Source organism: Choristoneura fumiferana, chromosome 12, assembly GCF_025370935.1.
Source record: "Choristoneura fumiferana chromosome 12, NRCan_CFum_1, whole genome shotgun sequence".
Classification (NCBI taxonomy): Eukaryota; Metazoa; Arthropoda; class Insecta; order Lepidoptera; family Tortricidae; genus Choristoneura; species Choristoneura fumiferana.
The window spans coordinates 9551416-9573179 of NC_133483.1; the positions used below are offsets into that span (position 1 = coordinate 9551416).

At 39.2% G+C, this 21764-nt stretch overlaps 1 protein-coding gene across 1 annotated transcript in view; it reads left to right on the top strand.

The window, feature by feature from the left end:
- The window catches only part of LOC141433261 (cytochrome P450 4V2-like), a gene marked incomplete in the record, with an annotated part of 118702 nt that overhangs the window by 45063 nt on the left and 51875 nt on the right, over positions 1-21764 (top strand). Inside the window, 3 exon segments of the mRNA XM_074095225.1 lie at positions 17406-17591; positions 19734-19930; positions 20112-20160. Of these exon segments, the coding sequence (XP_073951326.1) occupies positions 17406-17591; positions 19734-19930; positions 20112-20160 (432 nt within the window).

Below are 21764 nucleotides of genomic sequence, written 5' to 3' on the forward strand. Positions count from 1 at the left end.
TCTTTGAATGGTTTTTACATTGAATTGACATAGGTATCTTTTTTACTTGTGAACCGATTCGTTAATCCAAGAAAACTACCCTACCTACAATACATCAATGAAAACCACATCCACGTCGGTGAATTGCAGGATTAGCGCGAGCAAACGCACAAACAAACAAACTGACAAACAGACAATTTTAAAAATCATTGGTTTGGGATCTATTGCACTCAAGAATATTTTAAATCGCAAATATTACGCCGTAGTAAATTTTGTATCAAAAATACTAAAAAGTTAAAAATAAAATGAAACCTTAAAAAAACAAGCTTTTATTACTTGTAAGGAAAAAGAACTAAAAAGTTAGAAATAATTTGAATCATATAACAAATATACCGTTTTATAGGTACATTGTATTAAATCTTTGCGTTTTTAGGGTTCCGTAGTCAACTAGGAACCCTTGTAGTTTTGCTATGTCTGTCTGCCTGTCTCTGTCCGTCAGCGGCTAAGCTCAGAGACCGTTAGTACTAGAAAACTGTAATTTGGTACTAATATACTATCAGTCACGCCGACAAAGTAGTAAAATAAAAACATATAAAACAATTTTTTTAGAGTAGGTACCATAGATGTAAAGTGGGGATGATTTTTTTTTCTCATCCAATCTTGTAGTGTAGGGTATCGGTGGATAGGTTTTTTAAGACCATTAGGGGGTTGCTGAGACGATTTCTCTATTCAGTAATCTGTTTGCGAAATATTAAACTTTAAAATGCAAATTTTTATTCAAATCGAGCGTCCCCCTCCCCTCCTCACCCTCTCACCTCTAAAATCTCATAATCAGGAAAATTATAGCGGCTAAGATTGCTTAAGAATTATTAGAAGTTTAAGAGTAAAAAGGTATAAGGTATAAAACATACCTAAACTTGCAAGATTCCGTACAAAATACGAAATTCTTAGAAAAATATTATTTGATTTTTTCGTAATGGCTACGGAACCCTATCCTGGGCGTGACCGACACGCTCTTGGCCGGTTTTTTTATCACATTCCTAATAATAAATAAAAGTGTGTTTCATTTTAATGAAATAATACCTACAGAACATTTAAAATATTACACCTTCTTTATTTTTCTTGTCGTCACGATGTAACACGCTTTTGTTTATAATAATTGGGAATGTGATAAAAACGCAGATTTAGGGGCTGTTTCACCATCCATTGATTAGCATTAACCGACGGTTAAATGTGATGCCGTCTCCGTCTATTCGAACAAAACAAATAGAGACGGCATCACACCTAACCGCCAGTTAACACTAATCAATGAATGGTGAAACAGCCCCTTAATACAATGTACTTATAAAACGGTATATTTCTTATCTGATTTTAATAACATTTAACTTTTTAGTTAGGCTTAGAATTTATTATACATATAACTCAATACATTTATTATTATTATTAATACAACATAAATCATAATAAGTCAATAATACTAAACAAAAAATAATAACAAAATATCAAAAAATCTAAATGAATAAAATAATAATAAATTAAATACATAGTTGAGCCAGTTTAGTTAGTTTATTAACCTTTTAGTTCTTTTTATTTTTAACGGAATATCTACCACAAAAATAAGCTTGACAAAGGATACAAAATAAATGTATTTCATACTTTTTACACGCTTTATATTTATTAACTTCACCTTTCTAATCTAACGTAATCTTTGACCCACTTCCTGTTGTAGTATTAACACGAAATTTGGCGTTTACGGGTAATTTTGATGATACCTAATACAATAATTTGGTATATCATGGTCAAAATATTACGCACAGGACTTATGACCCTCACACACATGAGTAATATTTACCTCGACGTTTCAGCAAAAGTGGCCGTGGTCACGAGTAGACTGAAATGTGGGGTGTCAAGTCTGCCTAGCAGTGCGAGTCCTTCGAACTACCCGCACTTGATCACAAATAGTATCGGCACTCGTATCACGAACTACCCGCACTTAAGACACTTATAAGTGTCGGCGTCGGGATGAATGTTCTGAGGGCTGATCGGACGTTGTTAGTGTTGTGTCGGTGTGATGGGGTGACAAACAAAAATGACCAAGTTTTTTTTTTTTTTTGTTTTTATTCAACTGGATGGCAAACGAGCAAGTGGGTCTCCTGATGATAAGAGATCACCACCGCCAATAGACACCTGCAACACCAGGGGGATTGCACATGCGTTGCCAACGTAGAGGCCTAAGATGGGATACCTCATGTGCCAGTAATTTCACCGGCTGTCTTACTCTCCACGCCGAAACACAACAGTGCAAGCACTGCTGTTTCACGGCAGGATTAGCGAGCAAGATGGTGGTAGCAATCCGGGCGGACCTTGCACAAGGTCCTACCACCTGCAAGTGCGGGTAGTTCGAAGGACTCGCGCTGCTAGGCAGACTTGACACCGCACATTTCAGTCTACTCGTGACCACGGCCACTGTAATGTTGCCGAAACGTCGAGGTAAATATTACTCGTGTATGTTAGCGTGATAAAGCCGGTGCGTGGTATTTTGACTATGAGTGACAATCAAGAAAGTTTAAGACATTATAATATGGTATCATGCACGTTATCTGATGATGGAGCCGAAAGTTAGGCACTGGGACTCTAAGATAGTACAACGTAACCTTAGCCGTGTTTGGGTTTGTTTGAATCATCTTAGGATATGTACTTTGTTCAATATTTATTATTCAGGGCCTGTTGAAGAATCAGTAAGGCACGCAATGAAAGTCCAAGATAGAACAATATAACCTAGCCGTGTTTGGGCTTTTTAGAATAATCTTAGGGTACAGTTTGACTTTGACTTATCTGATGATGGAGCGGTCGTGCAAGTTTACAATTAAATCGTGTAGTAGTTTATTGTAATAATCTACTTTAAAATAAATCTACGAAATGAAACGTTATCATATCATACAAAAAATTGCCAATAGTTTTCAAAGTGAATCGTCATAAAGTTAGTTGGTTGTTCCAATATAAGTGAAATTTGGACAAAAGAAGTTCGAAAAAAAGAACGAACACTACAAGAATTCAGACCAAGAATCCAGTAGACGGAACCTAAAGTATGACGGCAGTCGACCGTATATATTTTTAACAAAACTTATTTGTTACGTATATATATTTACGGCATGATAATACAATGTCGATGAGACTCGTAAAAACAATAAATAGTAATAATTTTTTTTTTTCAGAACGAATGGATGGGTTAATAACTATTGCAAAAAGGGCAATTGAACTAGGTGGTCTCACAAGTGTGTGGATGGCGAATAGATTATATATTGGTAAGTACTTTACTTTTTTCAATTAAAGATAAGTGCTGAGGGCTAGTCGGACTCGTACACAGGGATTTAATTTAAGAATTTGTTAATGTCATTTATATTTTATGATATTTAACTCAGTCAGATTTTATTGTGCTGCAGTCATAAATTAAAGAGATTTCGTGTTTTACTCGTAATACCAAAAATGATACCTGGTGAAATACATTTAAAACCGTTTTGAAAGGAATTTTAGTAATTGCACACCAAATAAATAATTGCCTATCAATTTATTCTCATCATTTATATACTTTTGTACATCAATTAAATTATTTCAATACAAATAAACTTAATGTTTAGCAAAACTAGTACTTCAGATAATTCGAAAATATAGATCAGCACGAAATTACTTTTTTCCTCTAATGCGAGACAAATAAATTTTATTAGGTACAAAAATACTTCAATCACATCAAAAATACTGCACAGAAAATTAACTAGAGCGTGCGTAGATGATACTCATTCTCATAGCAAAATAACTTTTATTGACAATTTGGCATCGGAAAATTAGGTAGGTACGACGACGAGCGGAGCGAGAAGGAGCGTTAGGTACAATTGCGACCACAACGCGCGAATCGAGCGAGTAAAGCGAGCGCGCCGCGGTAGCGGCCGGCGACGCGCCAGAACCTAATTTATCTTACTAATATTATAAACGCGCAAGTTTGTATGGATGGATGCTTGTTTGGATGTATGTTTGTTACTCTTTCACGCAAAAATTACAGAACGGATTTGAATGAAATTTGGCACACAGGTAGGTAATATTACCCTGGATTAACATATAGGCTACTTTTTATCCCGATATTCTTGGAAAATTCAAATACTCGGACGTCGTAGTGATCGGACGTGACCATTGAAATTCGCAATGGTTAAATTAATCACTGCAAAAATCGTGATCTAATTTTTAAAACCAAACTTTAAATATTGTGTTAATATGTATAAAAAGTAAATCTAGGCCAACATGCATTTTGGCTGTTTTTTATAAGTTTTTTAACTTATTGCCTTATTGGTAACTTAAGATATCAATTACATTACTGTAACTATTAACTTAATTACCTACGCGAACTAAGTTGCGGGCTAAAGCTATATATGCAGAGGATTATGACCAAGAGGCGGAATTTCCATAGCAAAAATCAAATGTCAAGAGGGATTGACCATTGTGTTTTATCGACTGTCGATGTTTAATTGTCAGTTAGCACGATATGTTTTAGGTAATTAAATTATACCTGTAATGGGGGAGGCCTTTGTCCTGCAGTGGGACACTATAGGCTACCAAAAAAAATAGACCTGTGTGTTTGTTACAATTTAAACATAAAATCGAAACGGAAATGTGAAACAGTGTAACTGACGATAGACTAACCTTCATTCAAAATAACAGAATCGAAATCTACCTATATCTGTACTAATTTACTATAGTTTATTCATCTTGTCAGTTTTAACAAAAAAATTACATTATTTTCTCTACATTGTCACCATTTAAACTAAAAGAAGTAAGAGAATAATTTAAAATGAAGAGAAGGACATTACTTGATCCATTTGTTAATCGTTTGCTTTTACGATTAACCATTTTCGTTAACACGGGAACTTAATAAAATAATACGTATGATAACTCAAGCGACATCAAATGTAAAATGTGACGTGACGTAATTTATTTTAATTAAGATACAAGTGGCTTACCAATCAAAGAGGTCAAATGTTACAGAATAATGTTAAAAGTCGGTAACATGCGAAAAATCGATAACTGGAATAGTCGATAAAACACAATGGTCAATCCCTCTTTACATTTGTTTTTGCTATGAGAATTCCGTTCCTTGATTATGACAAGGGACAGAAGATATTTGGGGAGGATGGTATATCAATAATCATGCCTTTTGTTGAATAAGAATCACCAAGTTCTTAACCCCAAAGCTTTCATTTTTCAATCGATACAGTTAATATATTTAGTGATGCATGATTTTCACATTTCAAATCATTTCTTTATTTTCAACAGTTGTGTGTGATCCTAACGTAGCCGAAGTAGTTCTTAAGCGATGTCCAGACAAAGATGACACCACAATGAGGGTTTTGCGCTCATTTACCGGTAACGGAACCATATTTACTACAGGTTAGTTTAGTAGGGTGAATTTAAAATAATTGATTATTTAAAATAACTGAATTTAAAATAATTGATTTTCCCGTTCTCATGTGAATTTTGGAAAGTCCTCTCTCAATGCTCCTCTACATTCCCCAAGCAAACTACATGCCCAATTTTAGCTAACTACCATTTTTTTAGCAAACGAGCAGGCGGATCGCCTGATGGTAAGCGATTACCGTCGCCCATGGACACCTGCAACATCAGAAGAGTCACAAGTGCGTTGTTAGCCTTTAAGGTAGGAGCACGCTCTTTTCTTGAAAACTTGAAGGTCATATCGGCCCGGGAATACCGCAGGCAATAGTTCATTCCAGAGTTTTGCTGTGCGAGGCAGGAAATTTCTGGAAAAACGCACAGTAGAGGACCGCCAACCATTTTGTTGGGTACTTGTATAATTGTTACGTTTTATGTCTACCCGAATAAACTATTGTTACTCTGCTGCCTGCCTTTCAATACGTAACTGGCGACGAGAAAGCTAAAATAGACAATAATTAAGGTGTTTTGTTGTGATTAGACGTGAAAGTACCTAAAAATAAGTGACTATGCCGTACGGTAAAATCGAAGCGTTCGATCTATCGTCGCGAAAGTGGACGATGTACGTAAATCGCGTTAAACAATTCATCCTTTTGAACGGTATCAGTGAGGACCTATACGTAGCTACATTAATAACTGTAGTCGGCGAACCCACGTACGATCTCATGTGCGACCTTTGTGCACCGAACGCGCCGGAAACCAAAACGTTCGACGAGCTCATTCAAATAGTGCAAGACCACCTTGAGCCCAAGCGTTCCGACATCGCCGAGCGCCACGTCTACCGGCAGCGCCGGCAGAGGCCCGGCGAGGAACTCAGCTCCTATTTGCAACTCCTGAAGCATCTAGCGAGCACATGCAACTTTAGCGACAAACTGGAAGAAAACTTGCGAGACCAGTTCGTGTCCGGGCTCGCGAGTGACGAGATGCGTAGCCGGTTGTTCGCCGAGGAGAATCTCAGCTATAAGCGGGCAGTGGAGTTAGCGTTGGCTCTCGAGGCTGCGGATAGGCATGCGGAGACCAGCGGTAGAGGAGCAGCGGGAGCGGCGAGCGTGAGCGCATCCGGCGCTGAGCTCGCCGGCGCCGTGCAGGTGCACCGGCTGGGCGCGCGCGCGGGCTCGGCGGCGGCGGCGGCGGCGGCGCCGCGGGGCGCGCGCGCGCGCTGCTGCTGGCGGTGCGGCAAGCAGCACGCCCCCGAGCGGTGCCGGTACAAGCAGTTCAACTGTGACGAGTGCGGAGCGAGAGGCCATCTCAAGGTCATGTGCAGTAAGAGTGGTGGTGCTAACGGTAGTGAAAGTAAGGTACGGAAGAATCATTTTTATTTGGACCTGGAATCTGAAGGTGAAGACAGTGACTTTTTTAACATTTACGTTGACGGTTCTAGTGATAAACCTTACATGGTGAAATTGATCGTAGAGGATTTACCTATCGTATTTGAAGTCGATACGGGTAGCAAGATATCAGCTATCAATGAAATATTTTATAAAAGATACTTCAAAACACATGATGTCGTTGAGTCAGATCTTAAGTTACGATAGTATACTGGCAATGTTATTAAGCCGCTCGGTGTCATCAGTGTAAGTGTGCGTTATTGTGAGGGGCACGAGCCGCCGCGCGCGGCCAGCGGTCTGCCGTTGTACATTATACCCGGCGGCGGCCCACCGCTACTTGGCCGTACGTGGTTACGTTCGTTACAACTTAATAATATAGAAATTAAACTACATCATTTGGAATCACGTGACACCGCTGATAAGGCCGAACGCATCGTGAATGAACTAGCTAATGAATTTCCAGATGTCTTTTCGCCCGGGTTGGGTACTTGTTCCGTTCAATTTGCATTAAAATTGAAAGATCACGAACCGATGTTTCATAAAGCCCGAAATTTACCGTTAGCCTTACGAGAACCTGTCGAGAAGGAGTTGGAGCGTTTAGTTAAGGAAGGGACCATCAGGAAGGTAGACCACGCGGAGTACGGCACTCCTATTGTACCAGTCATAAAAAAGTGTGGGAGTATACGAATATGTGGAGATTATAAGGTCACTATCAATTCAATTTTAAAACGGGAACCATATCCTCTACCTCGAATCGAGGAGCTTTATGCAGCACTTAGCGGCGGCACAATATTTTCTAAAATTGACTTGGCCCACGCTTACGAGCAGGTCATCCTCGAGGAGGGGTCCCGAGCATGTACGGCAATTAGTACACACGTCGGTACATTTGAATATATTCGCACTCCTTATGGTTTAAGCTGTATACCGGAAAAATTCCAAAAGTTAATGGAAGAGGTAGTTAGGGGTGTCCCGCATACTGTTGCATTTTTCGATGACATCTGCGTATCAGGAGTCTCAAAAGAAGATCATATGAAAAACCTACGTGAGGTTATTCACAGGTTACATACAGTAGGCCTTAGAATCAAGTTGGCTAAATGTGATTTTTTTAAACCTAGGGTTTGCTATTTAGGCCATATAATAGATAAGCACGGGCTTCACCCAGACGACAGGAAGGTCAAGGCACTAATGGATGCTCCCCATCCTCAAGACGCGCAACAATTAAGAGCCTTTTTAGGTCTTGTCAACTATTATGGCAGATTCATTCCCAAATTAAGTACTATTTTATATCCTTTACATCAATTACTTAAAAGGAAAACTGAGTGGAATCGGAGTCCGGAATGCAAAGAGGCTTTTATAACAATAAAAAAAATGTTAACAACCGATAATGTATTGAATCAGGCGTTACTTTGCGGAGGTCCATATCAATGAACTAAAATAATTTCCTTGCTCACCCGCGACCTTACGATAGCTAAGCTTATGCAAAATATGCGTGTTCATGCAGTTCCTCCACCTCCACACTGTAAGAACACACACAAATCACACAAACCCATCTATCACCACCACCACACTACACTGACGCGTTTCGAACTCAAACAGAGCTCATATTCAGAGTGACACAACCGTACACCATGCTACCAGTTGTTAACAACTCAGTTGTTCGAAACGCGTCAGTGTAGTGTGGTGGTGGTGATAGATGGGTTTGTGTGATTTGTGTGTGTTCTTACAGTGTGGAGGTGGAGGAACTGCATGAACACGCATATTTTGCATAAGCTTACCTATCGTAAGGTCGCGGGTGAGCAAGGAAATTATTTTAGTTCATTTAACCGATAATGTTTTAGCGCACTATAATCCTAAGTTGCCGTTAGTACTCAGCGTGGATAGTTCAGCATATGGCATTGGTGGCATTTTAGCGCATAGGTATCCCGACGGTTCGGAAAAACCGGTTTGCTGCGTGTCGCGTACGCTATCGGAATCCGAAAAGTCATACAGCCAGTTAGACAAAGAGGCGTTGGCAATTTTTTATGGCGTAACAAAAAACCATCAATACTTATATGGTAGGAAGTTTGTTATTCGCACCGATCACAAGCCGCTATCGTACATATTCGGTGAAAACATTGGCATTCCGCAAACGGCAGCTAGCCGCCTACAGAGATACGCGGCGCGGCTCGCGGCATACAACTTCACAGTGGAGTGGGTCGCGTCCGCGGCCAACGCGCCAGCCGACTGCCTCTCGCGTCTGCCGCTCGCCGCGTCGCCCGCGACCGCCCGGGACGATCACGCGCAGGCGGACAGCTGTTATCTCCATTATGTGGAGAACGAATTCCCTATAAGCTATAGGCATATAGCGGAAGCTACAAAGGTAGATCCGATTTTGCGAAAAATTTATGACTATATTATAAATGGTTGGCCACAAAGCGTCGAAGTGACACAGGAAATGGCATATTTTCATAGGAAAGCGAATTTATATGTTGAACGTGGGTGCATAGTTTATAATTACAGAGTTGTCATTCCACCCAAATATCGCGATTATATTTTACGAGAATTACACGAGGGTCACCTAGGCGCGTAAAAATGAAGAGCATCGCACGCAATTATGTGTACTGGCCCGGGTTGGACGCGCACATCGAAGAGCTGTGCCGCGCGTGTGCCGCGTGTCGCCAGCAGCGCGCCGCGCCGCCGCACGCGCCGCTCACGCCCTGGGAATTCCCGATGCGCCCGTGGCAACGACTACACGCCGATTTTGCCGAGTACAATGCTAAACATTATTTGATAGTCGTAGACAGTCACAGTAAGTGGATTGAGGCAATTCAAATGAACAGTACGGCCGCTAAGTTTGTGATAGCCAAATTTAGAGAAATATTTTCGAGGTTCGGATTACCCTTACAGATGGTGACGGATAACGGGCCACCGTTCTCGTCGCGCGAAATGGAAGCCTATTTTGACAAAAATGGCATCATTCATAATCTGACGAGTCCTTATAGACCCAAAGGTAACGGGGCCGCAGAGAACGCGGTCAAGTCTGTTAAGCATTGCATTAAGAAAGCATCCTACGAAGGGGCAGACGTCGAGCGAGCCATCTGCAAGATGCTTTTCCAGTACAGGAACTGTCCGCACGCTACTACAGGCGTGGAGCCGGCAGTGGCCCTGCTGGGGCGCCGGCTGCGGGGCCGGCTGGACGCGCTGCTGCCGCGCGCGGAGGCGGCGCAGGACGTGGCGGCGCGCGTGCACGCGAGCCAGCGCCGCCAGGCCGACACAGCGGGCGGGGCGCCGCGCGCCGCGACTCCGGGAGACCGTGTCCTGGTACGTGATTACACCAAAAGCAGGGAAAAATGGGCCGAAGGAATAGTTAAAGAACGTGTCGGACCTCGTTCGTATGACGTAGTTCTTCCGTCAGGGGTTGCGGCTAGACGACACATCGATCAGATCTTGACACCTAACGAGAGACCCGGTGCGAAAAGATATTCATTAGCTGGTATTTCGGCGGGGGACAGTGCGTCTCAGGAACAGTTGATTGTGGGAGGCACCGGAACGGCGGGAGAAACCCCGACCATGGCCGAAGGTCATGTTACAAATGCCGATAGTGGGCCCGAGTCGGTGGATTGCGGCCCGCAACCGGCCGAGGACTCGGAGTCATTCGAACTGGCGTCGTCCTCCCCCCCCCGCACCGGTGCGTCGCATTAATTTACGCCCGCGTCCATTACAGAAAAAAAAAATGTAATACCTTAAACGAGCGAAGCTTGGTCGCCCAGGCAATCTATTTAAATTTAATTGCTCAAGTTAAAATAGGTATTAAAAATAAACATTGGAGTACTTCTATCATTGTTGTATTTTGTTCGTTATTAGATAAGGAGGTGTAGGGTAATGTTCTGTAAAACCTAAAAGTTATATAGATACGAGTATATAGATTGTATTGGTTATATAGGTCGTAATGTTACAATTAAATAATTTAAGTTAATATTTAGATAAGGAGGTGTTGGGTACTTGTATAATTGTTACGTTTTATGTCTACCCGAATAAACTATTGTTACTCTGCTGCCTGCCTTTCAATACGTAACTCATTTAAATGGTGAGGATGGAAGTGTTGTCGCGTAGGTCGGTGGCGAAAGGATTCGGCAGGGATCAACCCGAATAACTCGGAGCATTCCCCGTTGTACATGCGGTAGAGGATGCACAGTGAAGCTACATCTCTACGCAGCGCCAAAGAATCAAGTCGATCAGAAACTCGTTGGCACCCGACTATTCGAGTCGCTCTCCGCTGTAAACAATAACATAAAGAAAACATAAACATTAAAACAAAAAGTCCAATTTTCACCCTTTCCCATGAGAATTTCGGCAAATTATCTCTTAATGCTTCTCTTCACTCCCGAAGCAACCTTCATTCCAAATTTCAGCTTTCTACGACCAGTAAAACGATAAATCCTGTTTTTTTCCCGTTAACGTCAGACTTTCGGGAAATCCTTTTGTAGTGCTCCTCTACACTTCCCAAGAAACCTATATCCCAAATTTGAGTTTTCTACGATCAGTAAAATGAAAAATCTCGTATTTTCCCGTTCTCGTGGGAATTTTGGCAAGTCCTCTCTTAACGCTCCTCTACACTCCCCAAGCAACCTACATGCCGAATTTCAGCTTTCAAGAACCAGTTAAACGAAAAATCCCATTTTTTTTGCTTTCCCGTAAGAATTTCGGGAGAGATTATTTCTTAATGGTTCTCTTCACTCATCAAACAACCTACATGCCAAATTGCAGCCCGCTTCTACGACCAGTAAAACAAAAAATCCCATTTTTTTCACGTTCTCGTCAGAATTTCGGGAAATCCTTTTTTAGTGTTTCCCTACACTCCTCAAGGAACCTAAATGCCAAATATAATAGTTTTCTAGGACCCGTTAAACAAAAAATCGGTCCCGTGAAACTGAAGATAAATCCCGTTTTTTCCTGATCCCGTGGGAGTTTCCCAAAATACTTAAAACTGTTTTTTACTATTATATTTACCTACTTTTATGGCAAATTTGAAGAGTCTAGTAATTATAGTTCATAGGATTCCGTTAAAGTTAATATATAAATCCCATTTTTTCCCGTTCCCGAAGAATTCCCAAAAATCCTTCCTTAATGGATGCCTAGCCTACATTGTATAAGGTATCTATATGCAAAATTTCTAGTCTCTAGGTCCAGTGGTTTGGGCTGTGCGTTGATTATATCAACGATTGATTTTCGATTGACTTTGTCACCACATTACCCCCCCTTTTACAACACAAAACTCACACACTACAATACACTACCTACTTACTATAATTTAATAGTTAATAGTTATTGTTACTATAGTTTATTATTTAATAGTTTTTCACTTTACGGACACGGACGGTAGGTCGAAGACAAGACATCAAATGTAAAGCTGGCAACGTTGCGCAATCCCTGAATCCATCGCGCCCCGGCCGACGCGCCGTGGTGCGTGTGCCCAAAGTATATGGAGCGGCAACAGCGCGTATTTTAACGTTATTATAGCGCTATTTCATAACGTTATGGTTTCCTTTCCATTATGATATATAATATAACGTTATGAAGGCATATAGAATTTGTTTGAACGAAATTTTAAACACAAACGATATATACCGGTATTATATCGTTTTTCTTTCATAACGTTTTAAAGGTTTGCCTGCTGCTCCGGTTAAACGGACTGTTTTCCATGTTTAGATATTTGAAATTACTTGTCAACATTTCCCATATTTAGTACACTTAAAAACACCACAACACTTAATACATACCATAACGCATGACATGATTACGTCTTCTACGGACCTAGTTTAAACAAGGTCACTCAGCATATGATTATTTAATTATTTTTACAATTTATCAACACGTCTGTTCTTAACCCTTAACCAGGCAACGAGGGTTTTATTGAGTAAAGTTTATGAAATTCAGGGATTAGTTTATATATGGCAAAAGCAAGTAAACCAGTTTTTTTTTATTTTTTTTTATTCATTATTAAAGAAAAAAAACCTCGTGGTCCCTGGGAGTACCTTGTATGGGCAAGTAAAAAAACATGTGGTCCATATGAGTACCTTGCCCAACTTTTGAAGCATTTGAAGAAATGTGGCAGCTTCATTTAGTGGGTGAGATGGTAATGCAATTGGTGAACATGTTGGTATAATTGACGAAGATGGTGGTGTAATTGAGGTAGATGGTGGTGGAGCAGCTGGAAGCGAGGAATTTATGTCAGATGGTGGTTATTTGCTTCATTTTCCTATATTGGAATGTTTGCGTTGCTCAGTGGTGAAACTGGAGCAGTAGAAATGATATCCGCTGGCAGCTGAAGTATGTTCCCTTCAAAACCAAAGTCCTGAGGTTGTATAAGTTGACTTCTTTAATCAGTTCAGTCACAGGCTCAAGAGAGAATACGTCGAGTAGGTCATCTTTAGGTATACTTTGTAATTCATCTAGCCTGTCGTTGATATTGTCGAAAAACTTTTTGAAAATCATCATCGTCGGTATCTTCATCTTTTAATGACACCATTCTTTGCAATAGTCCTTCGATATTCCTTCTTTCAGCGGTCGAGACCAAAAAGCAAAAAACCTCATCAATATACCTCCCGACAAATCTGAATGCGTATCGGACAATGATCGTATATGGACCACATAATTCAAATAATCATTACAAGTACAAAAACATTAGTTATGAAACATAAAATGCATTCAGAACGTAAAAACTCTCAAATATATGCTTAAAAACAACAACCAATACTTACCGGATTTTTTTTCGGCATTTTCGGCAATTAACTGCACAGTGCACAACAAAAACAGCCCTCGTTTACGAAAAAGTTTCAAATGCTGAAACTTTTTTTTTTTAATTATCTTGTGTGCGACCCCTTTCACGCAAATATTGATCAATCGCTAGAAATATTTCTTTTCTATGAGTGTTTGACATATTGTGGTCCTCAGGGAAACATTGCTCGATAAAAAAAATCTAACATAATGTGGTCTTATATAGTACATTGCCTGGTTAAGGGATGGTCGACAAACTATCCTTATATCTCTCTCTTATTACTTTAATAAAACCCAATATATCTTAGCTCTATTTATTGTAAGTAATAGTATGTAACAAATTCATTATTAAAAATAATATTATAAATTTATTAATACATTAATTAGTCTTAGACTGTCATTATCTTAAAGAAAAATTATCGACATTTAGTTAGTATTTTAAAATATTTTTGCCCTTCCCTAAAACTGTTAGGTACAAAATTGCACTTCCGATAACGGGGTCTAATTAGAAATGAGCAAAAACGCAAAAAAATCACGTTTGTCGTATGGGAGCCCCCTTAAATATTTATTTGAATTTGATTATTTATTTTTAAAGTGAATATACAACTAAATATTCTGTGAATATTTCAAGCGTCTGTTGCCATTATTAATATCGAGCAAAGAACGGCAAAATAATCACGTTTGTTGTATGGGAGCCCCCTTAAACATTTATTTGATTCTGCTTTTAGTATTTGTTGTTATAGTGGCAACAGAAATACATCATCTGTAAAAATTTCAACTGTCAAGCTATCAAGGTTCACGATATACACCAGTAATAGGGTCTCGTTTTTACCTTTTGTGTACGGAACCATAAAAAACAATGACATTAATGAATTTCATTTTAATCTCCGGGTGCAGCGAGTTTTTTTTTTTAATTATTCGACTGGATGGCAAACGAGCAAGTGGGTCTCCTGATGGTAAGAGATCACCACCGCCCATAAACATCTGCAACACCAGGGGGGTTTTATTGATTGATTGAAATTCAATCATTTTATTTGTCAAACAAACGAAAATCTTATATGCATAATTTTAATTTCATTATATTGCACCATAAGCATACAAATAAATATATACATATAAAAGTCAATATATTTACTATATTAAATTATCCATACTTACTTATTATACTTATTACTTATTTACTTATTTTACTTATTACTTATATTACTTATTACTTATAATTACTTATTTACTTATTTACTTATTTACTTATTTACTTATATTACTTATTTACTTATTTACTTATAATATTATAAATGCGAAAGTAACTCTGTCTGTCTGTCTGTCTGTCTGTCTGTCTGTCTGTTACGCTTTCACGCCTAAACCGCTGAACCGATTTTGATGAAATTTGGTACAGAGATAGAATAGACCTTGGGAAAGAACATAGGCTACCTTTTATCGCGAAAAAGAGGCTTTGAAGGGTTGAAATAGGGAATTAAAGTCTATATGGTGGAAGTTCGTCGCTGTCGAAGATAAAACCATGAAACTTGGCATTTAGGCACTTAATAAGAAACAAGTCGATATTTGGTCGAGCTTTTTTGAAAATTCGAAATTTGAGGGGATGAAATAGGGGATGAAGTTTTTTTTTTTATTCGACTGGATGGCAAACGAGCAAGTGGGTCTCCTGATGGAGTTTATATGGAAGGTCGTTATTATCGAAGATAAATCGATGAATCTTTATTAAACTTGCCATTTCGGCACGTGATAAGAGATTAATAGATATTTGTTCGCGCGTTTTTTTTTTAAATTCATCCTGTCAGGGGGTGAAATAAGGGATGAAAGTTTATATGGAAGATCGTCATTGTCGAAGATAAATCGATGGTTCTTTATGAAACTTGGCATTTGGGCACGTGATAAGAGATAAATAGATTTGTTCGGATCGGCTCGGGGCGGAGGCAGGGAGGCAACGGAGTGGAGCGGAGGCAACGGATGGAGCGGAGACAATGCAGGCTATAGCGGAGGCAGTGAAGTAGAGTGGAGGCAGCGGAGTGGAGCTGACGCTTCTGAGCGGAGCGGAGGCTGGCGGAGCGGAGGCTGGCGGAGCGGAGGCTGGCGGAGCAGAGCGGAGGCAGTGGAGCGGAACTGAGACAACGGAGCGGAGGCATCGGAGCGGAGGCAGCGAGGCAACGGAGTGGAGCGGAGGCAACGGATGTAGCGGAGACAATGCAGGCTGCAGCGGAGGCAGTCAAGTAGAGCGGAGGCAGCGGAGTGGAGCTGACGCTGCTGAGCGGAGCGGAGGCTGCCGGAGTGGAGGCTAGCGGAGCGGAGGCTGTCGGAGCGGAGGCTCACGGAGTGGAAGCTGGCGGAGCGGAGGCTGGCGGAGCGGAGGCTGTGGAGAAGAGGCAGTGCAGAGGAGACAGTGAAGCGGAGACAGTGGAGCAGAGCGGAGCGGAAGCTGCTGAGCGGATCGGAGGCTGTGGAGCTGATTGATGGTGATGGTGATGATAGTGGTGCTGATTACGATGATTGGTGATGATGATGGTGATTGTGGTGATGATGATTGATGATGATGAATAACAAAAAAAAAATGTGTAAAAAAATGTCTTCATTTGAAAACTTTACCTGCGAGGGGATGTTAGCAGAGGGGATGATGCAGTGTTATCAGAGCCTTTTAAGCTCATAAGAAAAATGTACGCAATGTGAGGTCATCATGAAAAAAATATGATTTTCAGATTTTTCTTATTTATTGTGCTATAAGAGCTACCTTTATGCAAAATTCCAAGTTTCTAGGACAGCCGACAGTGCGCTATAACTTTTTCTGTTAAGGCGATTTGTATGAAAACACCTTTTTAATGACTGTAGCTTTTGATTGCCTTGACTTAGAAGTTTGATTTTTTCACAGCTTTCGGGCTATTGACCTGAGTTTTTAGGGTTTTAATTTCAACTCGATACCGATACTCCGCTAGATAAAGGGTCTTGACAGTCAGACGGACGGACGGACAGCAAAGTGATCCAATAAGGGTTCAATTTTTTTCCTCTTGAGGAACGGAACCCTAAAAAACATTTGTTCCGGCGCTTTTCAAATTACGACCTATTTACTTGAAAATATGGGGATGAAAGTTCTTACGAAATTCCAAACAAATTTACTCTAAGTATATTTATCGGAACTATGTGTAGCTAAAATGCCGTCTTAATTATAATCCGTGTCGTTGTGTCAAGAGTTCACTTAGTAATTAGTCATTTTCTGTTGGCAGGGTAGAATACACGTCGTTTTGCTAAAATGTGGCTACCCATAAAATATTTATTTTTAGGATGGAAGAACAAAAAAAATACTTTATATTCATAGCAATGTATTGAAATGGTTATTTTCAGTAAACCTTAGAAGTTTATGTGCTCTTATTGGCAGAATAGGTATCCTAAATAAATTAAATACTTCCCAAAATTACTATTTCACGCGGACAAAGTCGCGGGCAAAAGCTAGTTAATCATAATTTTAACTACCTGCGTTAAGGTTTGCAACTTTTTGGTCTTCACATGGGCCGTATTTGGATACGGCATGCATGTTTTGTTATTATTTTTAATGTTCGTAATATAAATTTATTATTTTTCCTTTTTAATATTCTTGGATTGAGTAATAATATGCCTTTCAGCAAAAAATTATAACATTTTGTTAAATTTCGGCTAGTTAGACTATCTTATTATTTTGGTCAAATGGTTTTACGCTTGAGGTGTCATTTTCTATATTTATTTTTGTTTTGAATGCTATAATTTAGTCATAACGCGTGTTTTTTCATTTTTTTCATGTTTTATTATTTTTCCATAAAAATAACTTACTGCTTTATAACTGTGTTTTTAAATATCTTTTAGTAAACATTTGGCGACCCCGACGCAAAGTTCTCGCTCCAGTCTTCAGTATAAAAAACCTCCAAGGATTTGTGAGCGAATTTGCAAGACAAGCCACAATTATGACAAAACTACTGGAGCAGGAAGTTGGTAGAAACGAAATTTCTATGTGGAATTATTTCAATACCTATACTTTTGACGCAATTTGCAGTAAGATTTATTTATATATTTTTCTACTCCTGTACTTTTATTTGACAAAGGTCCACTGTCAAAAACACAATGATATACATAAGTCCGAAGAATAGCCAACTGGAATGGTGGCTATGGTCTAAGCGTTAACCCAGCTAAAACTCAGGTTATTAAAGTCGGAGTCGGCAGCTCACATTTTATATCTAAAGTAAATTTCATTAATTTGCCGCCTATACTTTTCAATGGTATCCTGATACCTTTCTCGGTCAAAGTAAAAAAATTGGGTGTTTTCATGGACATGGATGGACATGGATGGACATGAGTGTTAGTGAGGATAGCAGGAAGATGTTTGCGGCTGTGGGGTCTCTGAGACGGCTTCGCAACTTTCTCCCGCTCGCTATCAAAATTGCGTTGGCTAATTCTCTCCTTCTTCCTATTTTAGATTACGCTGACGTTTTCTATTTAGATCGTACAGAGGAGCAATTGAATAAGCTTGAGCGTATCCGAAATGTCTGTATTCGGTTCATATTCGGTTTGCGGAAATATGACCACGTTTTCTACTATCGCACCCATCTCAAGTGACTCCCATCCCTTTTCGCCGTATACTCACATTCTTTGTATTCTATACAGCATACTCTTGAATCCTGCATTTCCGCAAAATCTTTAAGTGCGTTTTAAGTTCTTGTCCTCTATTCGCTCTGCACAAAATTTTCTTCTTACTTATTTTCTTAATTTTTTTCTTTTAATTCTATCATAACTCCTTTACTATGACTGCCATTCGTCTTTGGAATTCTCTTCCTTTGGCGTAAGGCAAGCGAAATCCCTTCCCATTTTTAAAGACCTCCTAAAGGCTCACTATTTGTGACTAACTTAATCCCCACTCTTTGATCCTTCTCTATACTTTTTGTTTTTTGTTTATATTGTTTCTTTAATTTCCTTTTTAAACTCCTTTTCTCACATGCTGCCTTTTAAAATTTGTATTAAGTATTATGTAGTTTATAAGTATTATATTTCATGTATTTGTTTATTTATGTAATTTATATTATATTTTTGTATTGTTTTTAATATTTATTGTCTATTCATTCTAAGTTTTTCCTGTCTGATATTTCTACCACCTACATTAGTCTGTTCATATTTATTAATTTCTGAGAAATTAGTTGTCTGGAAGAGATCGCATTTTAGCGATAAGACCGCCTATTGTCTACCTGAATTTATTATTACTTTAATGTCTCTGTACTGCTTTTGGTGATCAATAATAGTACATTACTGCAGAGGCCATGAAGTAAGGGATTGATGGACGAGTTCGGGGTAGACGGCCGAGTCGTAGACGATTGTATAGTGCTTTTCTCAAACAATGTGAGGAAATATTTCATCCATCCATCCATCCATCCATCGCATCGCATCGCATCGCATCGCATCGCATCGCATCGCTTCGCATCGCATCGCATCGCATCGCTTCGCATCGCATCGCATCGCATCGCTTCGCATCGCATCGCTTCGCATCGCATCGCATCGCATCGTATCGCAAATCGCTTCGCATCGAGCTTCGCATCGCATCGCATGGTGGCTGTTGGTAATTTTTTCTTTGTCAGTTTAATATTAGTAAGCAAAATTAAAAAGTTAGAGCAGCGGACAATAATGGATTTTCATACATACTTCATGGCCTGGGCCAAGAAGTTATGTAGGGAGGTGGTAGGGAGCCATAAATGAGAAACTTCATGTCTCCATTTCGTGACATTAACGCATACATTTCCGAGCATGTTTGAAAATAAATTGCTTTAAAATCCACCTATAATATTATACTATATATAATATTATAAATTTAATGCGAAAGTAACTCTGTCTGTCTGTCTGTTACGCTTTCATGCCAAAACCGCTGAACTGGTTTTAATGAAATTTGGCACAGAGATAGACTAGACCTTGGAAAAGAACACAGGCTATATTTTATTGCGAAAAAAGGCTAGAAGGGGTTGAAATAGGGGATGAAAGTTAACATGGTGGAAGTTCGTAATTGTCGAAGATAAAACCATGAAACTTCTCGTTTACATAAAAATCTTAATCGTTGATCGTGACTTTTTTCGTCGAGATAATAGTTATTGCTTTCAAGCGGCAATGATTATGCATTTTATAAACTCATCAAAACTTTCAAACTATATTTTTCAGAAAACAGTTTAGGCATTGATATAAACTCCCAAAACAACCGATATCATCCATTCCCGCAAGCATTTGAAGACGCGTCGAGTCTTCTAGGAAGGCGAATTGTTAGCCCGTGGTTGTATTGGGACTTTATTTATGGACTGATGCCGGAAGCAAAAAAAGTAGCATATAGCAGAAAAGTGGCGTACGATTTTGTTGATAATGTAAGTAGTCTTAACCTGTAAGCATTGATTTAGGTACCATTATAATTTGTGTGCCCATACTTAATACTACAGACTATAGCTACCTAATGAAAAAAAAATGTTAGTTTAAAGTAGGCACACACATTTTCTTGCCTTTTCCTCGGTGATCTTCTGTTCTTAATAAACACAAATTACTTTACAGCTCGTTAGACTGAAACGGGAAGAATTGGCAGCGCTCAAATCTAATAATGGTAAGAATCGCAAAAAAACGAAAACAAAACGGATTGTTGCATAATATAAAAAAATCGGTCAAGAGCATGTCGGACACGCCCGAAATAGGATTCCGTAGCCATTACGAAAAAATTAAGTAATATTTTTCTAACGATTTTTATATTATACGGAATCTTCCAAGTCTAGGTATATTTTATACCTTAGGCTGCTATTTACTCTTAAACTACTAATAATTCTCAAGCTAACTTAGCTGTTATAGTTTTTCTTGAAAGTTTGATATACTTACTACCATCCTGAATTTTTTAAAATTTTTCCACTCACCGGTTTAGATTTTAGAGGGGGGGGGACGCTCAATTTTAATGAAAATTTGCACTTTAAAGTTAAATACGAGTATTTCGCAATCAAATCAACCCCTAATGGTTTTAAAAGACCTATCAAACGATACCCCACACTATTGGGTTGTATGAGAAACCCCACTCCCCATTTTACGTCTATGGGAGGCAGATACCCTAAAAAAAAATTTTTATGTTTATTGTACCATTTTGTCGGCATAGTTTACATATAAGTATATCCGTGCAAAATTACAGCTTTCTGGCATTGATAGTCCTCGAGCAAAGCCGCGGACGGACAGATAGACAGACAGACAGACAGACATGGCGAAACTTTAAGGGTTCCGTTTTTGCCATTTTGTCTCCGGAACCCAAAAAAGGGAAATTTATGTTATTTCAGAAACATTCAGGTGGTTTTTGAGGTGTTTGCTGCGGTGGGATCTTTAAGACGGCTTCAGAATTTCCTACCTTTTGCTACCAAGGTTGCGCTTGCTCAAACTTTACTGCACCCTATTTTCGACTATGCTGACATTTGTTATCCCGATCTCTTAGAAGAGCAGCTTAACAAACTTGAGCGAATTCAAAATCTATGCATTCGGTTTATATTTGGTCTACATAAGTTCGATCATGTCTCTAATTTTCGATCACAGCTCAAGTGGCTCCCAATCCGCTTTCGCCGTAACTCTCACATTCTCCACCTTCTTTACGGCATTCTCTTTAACCCTGCAACTCCTCGCTACCTCAAAGAGCGATTTAGCTACGTAACTTCTATTCGATGCTCTCAGAACTTTCTCCTTTCCGTGCCTTTATCTAACTCCAAATTCTATGTATATTCTTATACTGTCCAGGCTATTCGGTTGTGGAACTCCTTACCGATTGACTTACGACGCGCAAAGTCTTTGTCACTATTTAAATCTATGCTTAAGGAGCACTATCTGTCATCTTGTAATTATTAGTCTTATTATAATTTATTTATTTATTTGTTGCTGTTTATCTCACTACCTATATTTATTTTGGACGTATATTATATGTACGATATAATTATGTATGTATTCGTAGATGTATTGCTGTTACGTTTAAATTTTCTGATCTACTTTTGATGCACCACCTGTTGTAAACTAGTCCTTCCTTCTTTCTGTAAAAAAGGTTGCCTGGAAGAGATCGCTCTTAAGCGATAAGGCCGCCTATTGCTCACCTTGTAATTTTAATAATTTGTTTTCTGTATCGCTTACTATGTCTGGTGTACAATAAAGAGTCTTTGTATTGTATTGTATTGTATTGCATTCAATTTATGT